We start from the raw sequence: 15,375 nt of genomic DNA on the forward strand, positions 1-15,375 counted from the left end.
AAAATCCTTGACCCTTGAAGGAAATTAGGTTATTTTGCTGCTCACACCATTAAGAATCTGGTTTCCTGGCAAGCTTTCATAGTCTTTCTTTCTCTCTCTCTCTCTCTCTGTGTATGTGTGTGTCTCTCTCTCAGGTCTCCTATGTAAAAGCGATTGACATCTGGATGGCGGTGTGCCTTCTGTTTGTGTTTGCTGCCTTACTGGAATACGCAGCGGTGAACTTTGTCTCCAGGCAACACAAGGAGTTCCTGCGACTCCGAAGAAGACAGAAGAGGCAGAATAAGGTATGATTGCCTCTCAGTTCAGACAATGTAGCGCTCGAGTTGGTTAGCTAGGCAATGTAATTCAGAAAAACAGAAGAGCACACAATAAGCAAGAAGCCAAGGTTAATTTTTGTTCTGATTTGTCCTACTATACTGACTTAGTGCTCAGCTTAGGCCTTTAAAATTGGGGAGGATTGTCAGATTCAGCAAATAAAAATACATATCGTGGAGTTAAACTGGAATTTCAGATAAGAAACAGTTTTTAGTATAAGCACATACCAAATATTGCATGGGACATACTTATACTAAAAATTGTTTATCTGAAATTCTGAAGTAACTGGGCTCCCTGTATTTATCTGGCAACTCTAATTGGGGATATATACTCGATCTGACAAAGTTACTTTAAAATCCTGGTTCTTCTAAATATTGACTGTGTGTGTGTGTGTGTGTGTGTGTGTGCGTGTACATCACTGATCTGATTGACTTTTTTTCATCAATTGCTCTGGCTTTATGTAAATTATGCTGTACCCATGTAGATTGCAACATGATAAATCCAGTGAGACTGGTCTCATTATCTCAACTTAAACTTTAGTGCAGAATTCTAAGCTTTACACTGTCCAGAGACTTCAGGTTTGAAATGCATAGCTCAAGATCTCCAGTCCTGTGGTTCCCAAACTTGCCTGCACATTAGAATCGCCTGGGGATATTTTAAAAATCCCAAGACACACCTTACACTAATTAAACCTCAATGTTAGGAGGGGTACCAGCCTCTGTATTTCTGCAGCTCCCCAGGCAATTCTGGTGTGCATACATGCTTGGAAAGCACTGTTCTGGTTTATAACCCAATCTCATAGAGGCTATCAAAAGGCTTGCACTTGTTTTCCATTTCAAACTGTGGGAGAGAAACATACCCTTTGATACGGAGATTGTTACCTCCTGTAACAATATTGCTTGAGAACTAAAGTTAACATTTTATGTACAGTAGAGAGAGATTTTTCAAAATCTGTTCCAGAAAATATTTGATAAATTAATCCTGCTGGTGAAGTAATAGTTATATGCTACTCTGTTGGAATGAAAACAAAAATATTTCACAGTCCCTATTAATGCTGCAAATATCTAGATGTAAAGCTGAATATTTGTTGTGAGACATTGCTTATATTGAGGAGTTTATGTGGGTATGAGCTCACTGAGTTCTGACTGCATCCACTAAAAGGTTTCCTGCACATACTCTGGGCTGGAAGAGATAAATCTATCCTGTTAGCTGCCCTGTCTCACTCTTTGCTACCTCTCAGGAACATTTTGTCCTGCCATAGATAAGGAAAACAAGTAAAGAAGCACAAATATCCTCTTTGCTGTACATTACCTTTTAATGTTGTGCCTTTCTCAATTTTCTCCTCACTGCCTCCCTGTTGGTGCTAACGTTTCTTTAATCACATTCACAGAAGTCCAGCACACAGCAGCAAAAGTTCAGGATCACTTGTGCCACCCAGAAAATATTCTTACATTATGATGGCATTTCAACACAAAACAGTATAGAGTTAAAAGAACTCATGCTGCAACTGTCTATTAGTCAGTGGATGGTTTAAGTCCTTCAACAACTTCTTTTACATATGGTAATACTGCTCAGGTTTCCCAAACTTACCTTATCATAATGAGACTCACCTAGGACCCTTGTGAAACATACTAATTCTCAGCAAAATTCCTTTCAGATGTTGATTTATAAAGTTGGGTGGAATACAAGAATCTGTACTCTTAATAAGCACTCTAGGTGATTCTTATGATGAGATAAATTTAAGAAACACTATCCTGGCTTACTGACTGCATACTCTCCTAGACTAGAGATGGAAAATGGGTTTCATTTTGCTTCCCAATTCTAAATAATTGTTAGGGAATTTTTGAAATGCTGTGTGAAGGATTCTTAGACTGTACCTGGGCTCTGTGGGAATGAGATCTGTCATCAATTAGCAACGTCTGGCATTACATAATAACAGATATTAAAGACTAATTTTTAAAAAAGTATAACTAGCAAACAAGGGGGGGTGGATATAGAATAATAAAAAGACAAAATCAATCTAAAAGAAAGAGGGAATGCAGAACAAGACAGATAAAGAGAAAGCAAATAGATAAGTGGTAGATTAAACCCAAATATATTATAAGTACAGTAAAGGAAAATAGAATAAATACCTCTATTAAAAGACAAACATTTTCAGATGAAATTTAAAAATAAAACTCAACTTTAGTCAGCCTCCAATAAGCACACCTATAATATAAAGATACAGAAAGCTTCAAAGTAACTGTGGATAAAGATATATCATGCAAACACTAACCAAGTAAAGCCAGTTTAGCTCCATTAATATTAGATAAAGTAGACTTTAAGACCAAAATTATTACTAAAAATAGAGATATTTCATAATTAAAATGATCACTTCAATAGGGGGATGTGATTAGTATAGATATGTATACAACGAATAACATGGCCTCAGAATACACCAAGTTTAAATTGACAAATATAAAGAAGAAATAGACAAACTCACACTCACAGTGAGGAATTTTAACATACCTCTCAGCAACTGATAGAAAAAATGCAGACAAAAAGATCAGTAAGGATATAAAACATTTAACAACATAATTAACAAACTACACCCTCAAATGCAGTAAACATATACTTTTCAAGTCAGAAGAAACATTTTGGTACATTTATCATGAGTTGGACCATAACGCACCTCATAACAAATATCAAAACACTGAAATCATATTACCTGATTAAATAGAATTAGGCTAAAAATCAATGGTACAAAGATAACTAGAACATCTCTATAAACTGGGAAATAACCAAATACTTCTGAAATAATTCAGGAATCAAAAAGAATTCACATTGGAAGTTAGAAAATATTTTGAATTGAAAGATAAATTGTACATATCAAAATATATGAACTGAGCTAAAGCCATCCTTAGTGAAAAATGTATACTTCAAATGTATATTTTATAAAGATGGAAAGCTGAAAATTGATTATCTAAGAATCTATTTCATGGAGACAGAATGAAGAATAAGAAATTAAATCCAAAGAGTGTAGAAGGAGTGAAAAACTACGAAAAAAAACACAAAGAGCAAAAATTAATAAATAGAAGAATGGTCCATTGAGTTTACTGATTATCTTGTCATGAATATTTTCAAATCAGCATTTGGGAAGAAACCAGACTGCAGTAGTTTAAGGTAGGTGAGGATATGGAAAAAGCAAGTGTAGATTACTTGAGAATTTAGCTCTCAAAGGGAGAGAGACAGGATAAAACAAATTTCTGCACAGTCTCACTCCCTGTCATCATTAGACTACTCACAGGTTAAATATATATATTTATTCATTCAACAGATGTTTATTGAGCACCTACTATGCTTAAACATGGAAAGCTGTGAATATAGTAGAGAATGAGAGGGACAAAGAAGTAGAAAATGAGGTTGAAGAATAGATAATTTCAAGATTTATTTGCAGGCCAGTATGAAGGATTTTATTTTATTCTAAGTGATTGGAATCCACTAGTTAGTTTCAATATAGCAAATAGGCTATTGAGTGGATAGTTGTGGTGTCAAGAGTAGCAACAGATAAGTTAGGAGGCTATTGTAGAACTATAGGTGGAGATGTTGATGGCTTAGATTATGGTATTGGTCATGAGAATGAAGGAAAGTGGTTAGGTTCAGGATTCTTTCATTTGTTCCACAAAAATTTATCTACTTCTTACTATGTGCCAGGCACTGTGTAAATCCTTAGAATGCATTGCTTCACAGGACAGAAAAAAATGCAACATTTTGATGAAACTTACATTCTAGTGGTTATGCTTTGGAGGTAAAACCCATAGGTCATGTTGATGCATTTTATGTGAAGAGGTGAGAAAATGAATTGAATATGACTCACAGATTTTTGGCTTAAGCAACTGGGTAGGTAGTGTTACCATTTATTAAGATGGGGACTATTGTGACAAGCGCAGATTTGGAGTGGAACTCGAGTCATATTTGTATGCTCTTAAGTTCAGATGCCCATGAGATATCTCAGTAGAGTTGGCAAGTAATTAGATAGGAATATATGCTCAAGAAAGGGATAAAATCTGGAAATGTGTATTTGGCAGTGACCAGCAAACAGATACTGTTTTAAATCTACAAAACTAAGTGAGATTACACATTGAGATAACAGAAACAAAAAAAGCTCTGAGAATGGAGCATTCCATCATTTAGAAAGCCTATCTAGAGTGGATTGGGCAGACAAAGGAACAAAGGAAATGGTGGCAAACCTTAGATATCACTTGCAGTTGCCTTTACTGTGCAGGGGAACATAGAAGATGATATGGAATAAAATGTGTGCTCATGGGGGGATTTTTTTTCCAAAATGGAAGATAAAAGAATGCATTTGACAAAGGGAAGTCTCATGAAAAGGGAGGTATTCACACTGCAGTGAAAGGAGGGCATAATTTCAAGGACAAGTGTCTTAAGAAGGTGAGAAAAAATAAAATTCAAAGCAAAGGGTCAGGGTTGGCATTACATGGAGACAACTATTTCATCCATTGTAATAATGACTTAAATTATCGCCAGTTCATAGATGAAGATACTAAAGCACAAAGAGGTTAAATAGCTTGCTGATTCTCATGAGCCAAGAAGTGGCGTGGTGGGTCTGAAGTGAGATACTGTGTTCCCAGAGTCTGTGTGCTTCACCATTGTACAAACAAAATGGGAGAATGACTATGGTTGCTAGTCAATTGGTATGTCCAATTATGATAGGATGTAGGGGCTCCTAACTAATAGCTCCTATCATGTCCATGAATTCTGAGGCTATCAGCTGAGAGTATGGTGGAAAGAAGAAATATAGGTTTGAGGAAGAAGGATCAAGTATTAAATAGTAGTCTGGGAGGGTAAAAAAGCCATTGCTCCAAGAAGAGTGATGGGGCAGAATGCTGAGGCAGAGGCAGTGGGAGTGCCCATATGAGAACTGTGGTTATGACTTTAAAGTGTGAACAATCAGGAGGTATGTGTTTCCCCCCAGCAAGCTTCCAGGATCAGATTCAGGTACTGAGACAACAGGTACTTGGGTTTAACTATAATTGAAGTTTTGCCAAATGAGCAGGAAAATGAGTGGAGGACAAAGAGAAGATGATAGAGGAGTTGAAAGAAGAGAATGTAGAAGGGAAGAAGGAAGAAAGAAACCAAGAAAGGAGAAGAAGGAAGGGAGGGAGAGTGGGAAGGAGGGAGAGATGGAAGTGAACTTAAGGGAGGTTGCATGGCAGTAGTTGCAGTGATGAACCAGAAATTCTAAGGTGGATAGAGAGGGGAGAACATGGAAGAGACACTGTATTCAAGAGAGAGAAAGAGAGAGACTCAATATTAAGATTTCACAGGAAGTAAAGACAAAGATAAGGTTATGATCATAAATAAACATAAGTGACTACGGTTGGGTTGAGAAAAAATTATTGATGGCAAGGCAGTCCAGGAATTAGAAGGCCCAGGATGGGGTCTATTATCCATATGAATATTGGAGACCCCCCGGAAAAGATGACATTAGTATGAGTGTTGGGTTGACAGGGAAATTAATATTAAAGTCATCAACTAATAAAGGAGTGCAACTAATAGAGGATAACAGCACAGATAGATAACAGCAGTGATAAGGAAAATCAGTAGTGAAGTCTAATGACCTGAACTTCAGAGACGCGAAAGGAGCTGGGTTTGAGGAAGGAGGAAAAAGATAGGGTTTGGGCATTGCAGTGGGGAGCAAAAAGGATACCTTAGATTAAAAGATGTCTTAGAGATGCCAGTTGGTAGTTACAATCTCTGCTATGTTTATTGAGAAATGCAAGTTTGCATGTTTGACGTGGAGATGTTCTTAAGTTTGTGTATCTCAAAATGGCTATTCAGAACACAATGTTTTATTACCAAAGTTAAGTCTTGGGGGGAGTTGAAGAGCAAATCAAATCATGCTTGACCTTTGCAGTCAAGTTTCCTAATTATCACTGATGATTGAATTTTGAAAAAATAGGCAAGAGATATTTCCAATTATTTGTCCCTTAGGAAAGGCAGCATTTTTCAGTTTTTTTTTTAATCTGAACCATGGTTAGAAAAAAAATGATAATAAGTGCTAACATTTATTGAGGGCTTACTATATGCCAGGTACTCTTCTAGATACTTTACATATAGTAATTCATTTAATCACCACTACAACTGTGTGAGTAATGCAATCATACAGCCCAGTTTACCTGGGAAGTCTTGATTTAGGCCTATTTTTCCAATACCTTGTGTGATTTAGAATTTGTTCTGGATTACTCATTTTAAACAAAATGTTTTTTATTAATAGTTGCATTAAAATAAATGGAAACGGGTTTGGTTGACCTCTACTTTATAGACCTGGATTCTGTCATAGTGTGATCCTCCGGTATGGGGGTATGCATGTGCAGTGAATAAGTTCTCACCTTAACACATGGTGAAAGCTAAAAAATAATAATAATCACTACTATCCAGGCATCTTTTCTTGATATGTTCCAGATGCAGCGTCATAACTAACACTCCCTTTCCAGGATAGCTTGCAGGAGGGGAGCTTGCTTATAAAATGAAGTGCAATTGGACACCAGAGGCTGGGAACAGATGTTGGTCTCTATCAATCAGTGATGGGTCACTGCTGCCCCTACTGGTCACTTGGGATACCAGCCTTGTTCTATGGCATGGCATGCAAAATCCATGAAGCCACCGGGCTACCACTTCGTAGGGTCAGTGGAAAACATGGAAAATCACAGGTTCTGTACACATAAAACAAAAAGGAAAGAAAGATTGAGCAGTCTTGCTGTTGAGCATCTGACTGCTTATAATTGAGTGATTTTATCATTTTTTGTATGATATAAATCCGTTTTAATTACATTTTATTGTTTGATAAAACTTTTTTTTACTTTGCAATAGTCAACATTATAGAGTTGTAATGTCTGTCAGTGCCACTTGCCACTATCAAAATTGTCCTTGTTTGGATTAAATTGAGTGAGTAAATTACCTAATAACAATGAAGATACTGTTCTTATCTAAATTTACAGATGAGGAAACTAATGCAAAAAGAAAATAGGGTGAGGCAAGGTGAAGCAAATAGGGTGAGGCAAGTGAGTCACACAAGTACAGGGTCAGATCCTGTTTTATTTTTTATTTAATGTTTTGTTCACCATGGATTTTTTGTATTAATAATGATATTTTAAAACATTGCATTAAATATCATTTGAGTACTGGAGTTTTGGGTACCCCCTCAGATTTTGCCCCTGAGGCCTCACTTGCTTTCCCCTAGTTTGGGGCCCACCTAGTCATGAACTACTAAATTAATTTTCACAGAAATGTGTTGTGGCCTGACTTAAATTTTTTTTTCATCATTTAAAAATGTTCAATATTTTGGCCAGGAGTGGTGGCTCACACTTGTTATCCCAGCACTTTGGAAGGCCAAGGTGGGTGGATCACCTGAAGGCAAGAGTTCGAGACCAGCCTGGCCAACATGTGAAACCCTGTTTCTACTAAAAATACAAAAATCAGCCAGGCATGGTGGCATGCACCTGTGGTCCCAGGAACTCATGAGGCTGAGGCAGGAGAATCGCTTGAACCCGGGAGGTGGAGATTGCAGTGAGCCGAGAGCATGCCACTGTACTCCAGCCTGGGCAAAAGAGTGAGACTCCATCTCAAAAAAAAAAGTAAATATTCCCAAGGCAATATGTCATCTCTTTAATTTCCTACTGAGAAACTGACCTCCGAAATAACATACAGGTTGATATTTTAGAAGGTATAACAAAAAACAAGAGCAGATCATCTCCCAAAAAGAAAATGGCATTAAGCTTTATTCAAGGAAGGTATTTATTGAGAGAACACCTGAGATTACATTTACATGCATGGGAAGAGTGTCTGGTGTTTACTGAGCAATCAAGTTATCAAATGGGGTCACTTTCAAGGAGTGGCCAGGCAATATGCAACTAGGTGTATTTGCTTTGATTATCTTTTCTACGTTTTGCAAAGCAGCCACTGTCAATTTTATCAAAACAGAGTTTCTCAGAAACAATCACGCCCAGATCTTCCCTGACAGAACTGGCCAACCCCAGTCTATTAGAAGCTGATGCCACAGGTCTATGCAATAAAACTCTATTTTAATGTTATCTCCTCCACTCCAATAAGAAATATGTGCACCATGTGAAGTTATAACAACTTCTCTACAATGCAGCCTCACCTGCATTTATCTCCCACTTTCATTTTATATCTGGCTGCACCATACCTTACTTCTGGCATTGTGCCTAATTTCAGATGTTTCCAGTTACCCAGATAGCCCTGACTTTTTTTTTTTTTATTTTATTATCATACTTTAGGTTTTAGGGTACATGTGCACAATGTGCAGGTTTGTTACATATGTATCCATGTGCCATGTTGGTTTGCTGCACCCATTAACTCATCATTTAGCATTAGGTATATCTCCTAATGCTGTCCCTCCCCTCTCCCCCCACCCCACAACAGTCCCCGGAGTGTGATGTTCCCCTTCCTGTGTCCATGAGTTCTCATTGTTCAATTCCTACCTATGAGTGAGAACATGCGGTGTTTAGTTTTTTGTCCTTGCAATAGTTTACTGAGAATAATGGTTTCCAGTTTCATCCATGTCCCTACAAAGGACATGAACTCATCATTTTTTATGGCTGCATAGTATTCCATGGTGTATATGTGCCACATTTTCTTAATCCAGTCTATCGTTGTTGGACATTTGGGTTGCTTCCAAGTCTTTGCTAATGTGAATAGTGCCGCAATAAACATACGTGTGCATGTGTCTTTATAACAGCATAATTTATAGTCCTTTGGGTATATACCCAGTAATGGGATGGCTGGGTCAAATGGTATTTCTAGTTCTAGATCCCTGAGGAATCACCACACTGACTTCCACAATGGTTGAACTAGTTTACAGTCCCACCAACAGTGTAAAAGTGTTCCTATTTCTCCACATCCTCTCCAGCACCTGTTGTTTCCTGACTTCTTAATGATGGCCATTCTAACTGGTGTGAGATGGTATCTCATTGTGGTTTTGATTTGCATTTCTCTGATGGTCAGTGATGATGAGCATTTTTTCATGTGTTTTTTGGCTGCATAAATGTCTTCTTTTGAGAAGTGTCTGTTCATGTCCTTCGCCCACATTTTGATGGGGTTGTTTTTTTCTTGTAAATTTGTTTGAGTTCATTGTAGATTCTGGATATTAGCCCTTTGTCAGATGAGTAGGTTGCAAAAATTTTCTTCCATTCCGTAGGTTGCCTGTTCACTCTGATGGTAGTTTCTTTTGCTGTGCAGAAGCTCTTTAGTTTAATTAGATCCCATTTGTCAATTTTGGCTTTTGTTGCCATTGCTTTTGGTGTTTTAGACATGAAGTCCTTGCCCACTCCTATGTCCTGAATGGTATTGCCTAGGTTTTCTTCTAGGGTTTTTATGGTTTTAGGTCTAACATGTAAGTCTTTAATCCATCTTGAATTAATTTTTGTATAAGGTGTAAGGAAGGGATCCAGTTTCAGCTTTCTACATATGGCTAGCCAGTTTTCCCAGCACCATTTATTAAATAGGGAATCCTTTCCCCATTGCTTGTTTTTGTCAGGTTTGTCAAAGATCAGATAGTTGTAGATATGTGGCATTATTTCTGAGGGCTCTGTTCTGTTCCCTTGATCTATGTCTCTGTTGTGGTACCAGTACCATGCTGTTTTGGTTACTGTAGCCTTGTAGTATAGTTTGAAGTCAGATAGCGTGATGACTCCAGCTTTGTTCTTTTGGCTTAGGATTGACTTGGCGATGTGGACTCTTTTTTGGTTCCATATGAACTTTAAAGTAGTTTTTTCCAATTCTGTGAAGAAAGTCATTGGTAGCTTGATGGTGATGGAATTGAATCTATAAATTACCTTGGGCAGTATGGCCATTTCCACGATATTGATTCTTCCAACCCATGAGCATGGAATGTTCTTCCATTTGTTTGTATCCTCTTTTATTTCATTGAGCAGTGGTTTGTAGTTCTCCTTGAAGAGGTCCTTCACATCCCTTGTAAGTTGGATTCCTAGGTATTTTATTCTCTTTGAAGCAATTGTGAATGGGAGTTCACTCATGATTTGGCTCTCTGTTTGTTTGTGATTGGTGTACAAGAATGCTTGTGATTTTTGTACATTGATTTTGTATCCTGAGACTTTGCTGAAGTTGCTAATCAGCTTAAGGAGATTTTGGGCTGAGACGATGGGGTTTTCTAGATATACAGTCATGTCATCTGCAAACAGGGACAATTTGACTTCCTCTTTTCCTAATTGAATACCCTTTATTTCCTTCTCCTGCCTGATTGCCCTGGCCAGAAGTTCTAGCACTATGTTGAATAGGAGTGGTGAGAGAGGGCATCCCTGTCTTGTGGCAGTTTTCAAAGGGAATGCTTCCAGTTTTTGCCCATTCAGTATGATATTGGCTGTGGGTTTGTCATAGATAGCTCTTATGATTTTGAGATACGTCCCATCAATACCTAATTTATTGAGAGTTTTTAGCATGAAGGGTTGCTGAATTTTGTCAAAGGCCTTTTCTGCATCTATTGAGATAATCATGTGGTTTTTGTCTTTGGTTCTCTTTATATGCTGGATTACATTTATTTATTTGCGTATGTTGAACCCGCCTTGCATCCCAGGGATGAAGCCCACTTGATCATGGTGTATAAGCTTTTTGATGTGCTGCTGGATTTGGTTTGCCAGTATTTTATTGAGGATTTTTGCATCAATGTTCATCAAGGATATTGGTCTGAAATTCTCTGTTTTGGTTATGTCTCTGCCAGGCTTTGGTATCAGGCCAATGCTGGCCTCATAAAATGTGTTAGGGAGGATTCCCTCTTTTTCTATCAATTGGAATAGTTTCAGAAGGGATGGTACCAGTTCCTCCTTGTACCTCTGGTAGAATTCGGCTGTGAATCCATCAGGTCGTGGACTCTTTTTGGTTGGTAAGCTATTGATTATTGCCACAATTTCAGAGCCTGTTATTGGTCTTTTCAGAGATTCAACTTCTTCCTGGTTTAGTCTTGGGGGGATGTATTTGTCGAGGAATTTATCCATTTCTTCTAGATTTTCTAGTTTATTTGTGCAGAGGTGTTTGTAGTATTCTCTGATGGTAGACTGTATTTCTGTGGGATCGGTGGTGATATCCCCTTTTTCGTTTTTTATTGCATCTATTTGATTCTTCTCTCTTTTCTTCTTTATTAGTCTTGCTAGCAGTCTACCAATTTTGTTGATCTTTTCAAAAAATCAGCTCCTGGATTCATTAATTTTTTGAAGAGTTTTTTTATGTCTCTATTTCCTTCAGTTCTGCTCTGATTTTAGTTATTTCTAGCCTTCTGCTAGCTTTTGAATGTGTTTGCTCTTGCTTTTCTAGTTCTTTTAATTGTGATGTTAGAGTGTCAATTTTGGATCTTTCCTGCTTTCTCTTGTGGGCATTGAGTGCTATAAATTTCCCTCTACACACTGCTTTGAATGTGTCCCAGAGATTCTGGTATGTTGTGTCTTTGTTCTCGCTGGTTTCAAAGAACATCTTTATTTCTGCCTTCATTTCATTATGTACCCAGTAGTCATTCAGGAGCAGGTTGTTCAGTTTCCATGAGTTGAGTGGTTTTGAGTGAGCTTCTTAATCCTGAGTTCTAGTTTGATTGCACTGTGGTCTGAGAGACAGTTTGTTATAATTTCTGTTCTTTTACATTTGCTGAGGAGAGCTTTACTTCCAACTACGTGGTCAATTTTGGAATAGGTGTGGTGTGGTGCTGAAAAAAATGTATATTCTGTTGATTTGGGGTGGAGAGTTCTGTAGCTGTCTATTAGGTCTGCTTGGTGCAGAGCTGAGTTCAATTCCTGGGTATCCTTGTTAACTTTCTGTCTTGTTGATCTGTCTAATGTTGACAGTGGGGTGTTAAAATCTCCCATTATTATTGTGTGGGAGTTTAAGTCCCTTTGTAGGTCACTCAGGACTTGCTTTATGAATCTGGGTGCTCCTGTGTTGGGTGCATATATATTTAGGATAGTTAGCTCTTCTTGTTAAATTGATCCCTTTACCATTATGTAATGGCCTTCTTTGTCTCTTTTGATCTTTGTTCGTTTAAAGTCTATTTTACCAGCGACTAGCATTGCAACCCCTTCCTTTTTTTGTTTTCCATTTGCTTGATAGATCTTCCTCCATCCCTTTATTTTGAGTCTATGTGTGTCTCTGCACGTGAGATGGGTTTCCTGAATACAGCACACTGATGGGTCTTGACTCCTTATCCAGTTTGCGAGTCTGTGTCTTTTAATTGGAGCATTTAGCCCATTTACATTTAAAGTTAATATTGTTATGTGTGAATTTGATCCTGTCATTATTATGTTAGTTGGTTATTTTGCTCGTTAGTTGATTCAGTTTCTTCCTAGCCTCGATGGTCTTTACAATTTGGCATGTTTTTGCAGTGGCTGGTACCATTTGTTCCTTTCCATGTTTAGTGCTTCCTTCAGGAGCTCTTTTAGGGCAGCCCTGGTGGTGACAAAATCACTCAGCTTTTGCTTGTCTGTAAAGTATTTTATTTCTCCTTCACTTATGAAGCTTAGTTTGGCTGGATATGAAATTCTGGGTTGAAAATTCTTTTCTTTAAGAATGTTGAATATCGGCCCCCACTCTCTTCTGGCTTGCAGAGTTTCTGCCGAGAGATCAGCTGTTAGTCTGATGGGCTTCCCTTTGTGGGTAACCCGACCTTTCTCTCTGGCCGCCCTTAACATTTTTTCCTTCATTTCAACTTTGGTGAATCTGACAATTATGTGTCTTGGAGTTGCTCTTCTCGAGGAGTATCTTTGTGGCGTTCTCTGTATTTCCTGAATCTGAATGTTGGCCTGCCTTGCTAGATTGGGGAAGTTCTCCTGGATAATATCCTGAAGAGTGTTTTCCAACTTGGTTCCATTCTCCCCATCATTTTCAGGTACACCAATCAGACGTAGGTTTGGTCTTTTCACATAGTCCCAAATTTCTTGGAGGCTTTGTCGTTTCTTTTTATTCTTTTTTCTCTAAACTTCCCTTCTCGCTTCATTTCATTCATTTCATCTTCCATCACTGATACCCTTTCTTCCAGTTGATCGCATCTGCTACCGAGGCTTCTGCAATCTTCGCGTAGTTCTCGAAACTTGGCTTTCAGCTCCATCAGCTCCTTTAAGCCCTTCTCTTCATTGGTTATTCTAGTTATCCATTCGTCTAATTTTTTTTCAAAGTTTTTAACTTCTTTGCTATTGTTTTGAATTTCCTCCTGTAGCTCGGAGTAGTTTGATCGTCTGAAGCCTTCTTCTCTCAACTCGTCATTTTCCGTCCAGCTTTGTTCCGTTGCTGGTGAGGAACTGCGTTCCTTTGGAGGAGGAGAGGTGCTCTGCTTTTTAGAGTTTCCAGTTTTTGTGCTCTGTTTTTTCCCCATCTTTGTGGTTTTATCTACTTTTGGTCTTTGATGATGGTGATGTACAGATGAGTTTTTGGTGTGGATGTCCTTTCTGTTTGTTAGTTTTCCTTCTACCAGACAGGACCCTCAGCTGCAGGTCTGTTGGAGTTTGCTAGAGGTCCACTCCAGAGCCTGTTTGGCTGGGTGTCAGCAGCGGTGGCTGCAGAACAGCGGATTTTCGTGAGACCACAAATTCAGCTGTCTGGTAGTTTCTCTGGAAGTTTTTGTCTCAGAGGAGTACCTGGCCGAGTGAGGTGTCAGTCTGTCCCTACTGGGGGGTGCCTCCCAGTTAGGCTGCTCAGGGGTCAGGGACCCACTTTAGGAGGCAGTCTGTGCATTCTCAGATCTCCAGCTGCGTGCTGGGAGTACCACTACTCTCTTCAAAGCTGTCAGACAGGGACATCTAAGTCTGCAGAGGTTCCTGCTGACTTTTTGTTTGTCTGTGCCCTGCCCCCAGAGGTGGAGCCTATAGAGGCAGGCAGGCCTCCTTGAGCTGTGGTGGGCTCCACCCAGTTCGAGCTTCCTGGCTGCTTTGTTTACCTAAGCAAGCCTGGGCAATGGCGGGCGCCCCTCCTCCAGCCTCACTGCCGCCTTGCAGTTTGATCTCAGACTGCTGTGCTAGCACTCAGCCAGACTCCACGGGCATAGGACCCTCCGAGCCAGGTGCGGGACACAATCTCCTGGCATGCCGTTTTCCAAGCCTGTTGGAAAAGCACAGTATTAGGGTGGGACTGACCCGATTTTCCAGGTGCCATCTGTTACCCCTTTCTTTGACTAGGAAAGGGAACTCCCTGACCCCTTGTGCTTCCCGAGTGAGGCAATGCCTAGCCCTGCTTGGGCTCGCGCACAGTGCGCTGCACCGACTGTCCTGCACCCACTGTTTGGCTCTCCCTAGTGAGATGAACCCGGTACCTCAAACGGAAATACAGAAATCACCCATCTTCTGTGTCGCTCACACTGGGAGCTGTAGACTGGAGCTGTTCCCGTTCGGCCATCTTGGCTCCACCCCGCCCTGACTTCTTTTTGTTCAGCTACTAAATAGAAATTGTGGCTGCTTGAGAACATGGTTATGGCATGTGGGCCATCTAATGACAAGTTGCCTTTTACTTATTGTTCTTCTATTTTGTTTTTAATTGACACATAATAGTTGTATATATTTATGGAGTACAATGTGAGGTTTTGAGGTTTTATACATTGTATTATGATCAAATCAGGATAATTACTGTATCAATCATATGAAACACTTATTTCTTCACCAAATCATCTCTTCTGGATATTTTGAAATATACAATACATTATCATTAACCATTTTCACCCAACTGTGCAATAGAAGACCAGAACTTATTCCTCCTATCTAACTGTAACATAGTACCCATTGACTAACTTCTCCTCATCTCTCCCTCCCCCTCATTTTCTCTAGGCATTGATAACTACTATTATACTCTCTACCCCCATGAGATCAAATTTTTTAGATTCCACATATGAGTGAGATCATGTCCTTTGCAGGGACATGGATGGAGCTGCAGGCCATTATCCTCAGCAAACTAATGTAAGAGCAGAAAACCAAATACCACTTGTTCTCACTTCTAAGTGGGAGCTAATGATGAGAACGCATGGACACATAGAGGGGAACAACACACACTGGGGTC

General features: G+C 39.1%; 1 protein-coding gene across 3 annotated transcripts in view; it reads left to right on the forward strand.

The window, feature by feature from the left end:
- Positions 1-15,375, forward strand: part of GLRA2 (glycine receptor alpha 2) — a 215,986-nt gene that overhangs the window by 167,414 nt on the left and 33,197 nt on the right. For all 3 annotated transcript variants that reach the window (XM_003261062.2, XM_003261063.2, XM_030807420.1), the window contains one exon: positions 135-284. In XM_003261062.2, the coding sequence (XP_003261110.1) occupies positions 135-284 (150 nt within the window). The remainder of the gene's footprint in view (positions 1-134; positions 285-15,375) is intronic.

Source organism: Nomascus leucogenys, chromosome X (genome assembly GCF_006542625.1).
Source record: "Nomascus leucogenys isolate Asia chromosome X, Asia_NLE_v1, whole genome shotgun sequence".
NCBI lineage: Eukaryota > Metazoa > Chordata > Mammalia > Primates > Hylobatidae > Nomascus > Nomascus leucogenys.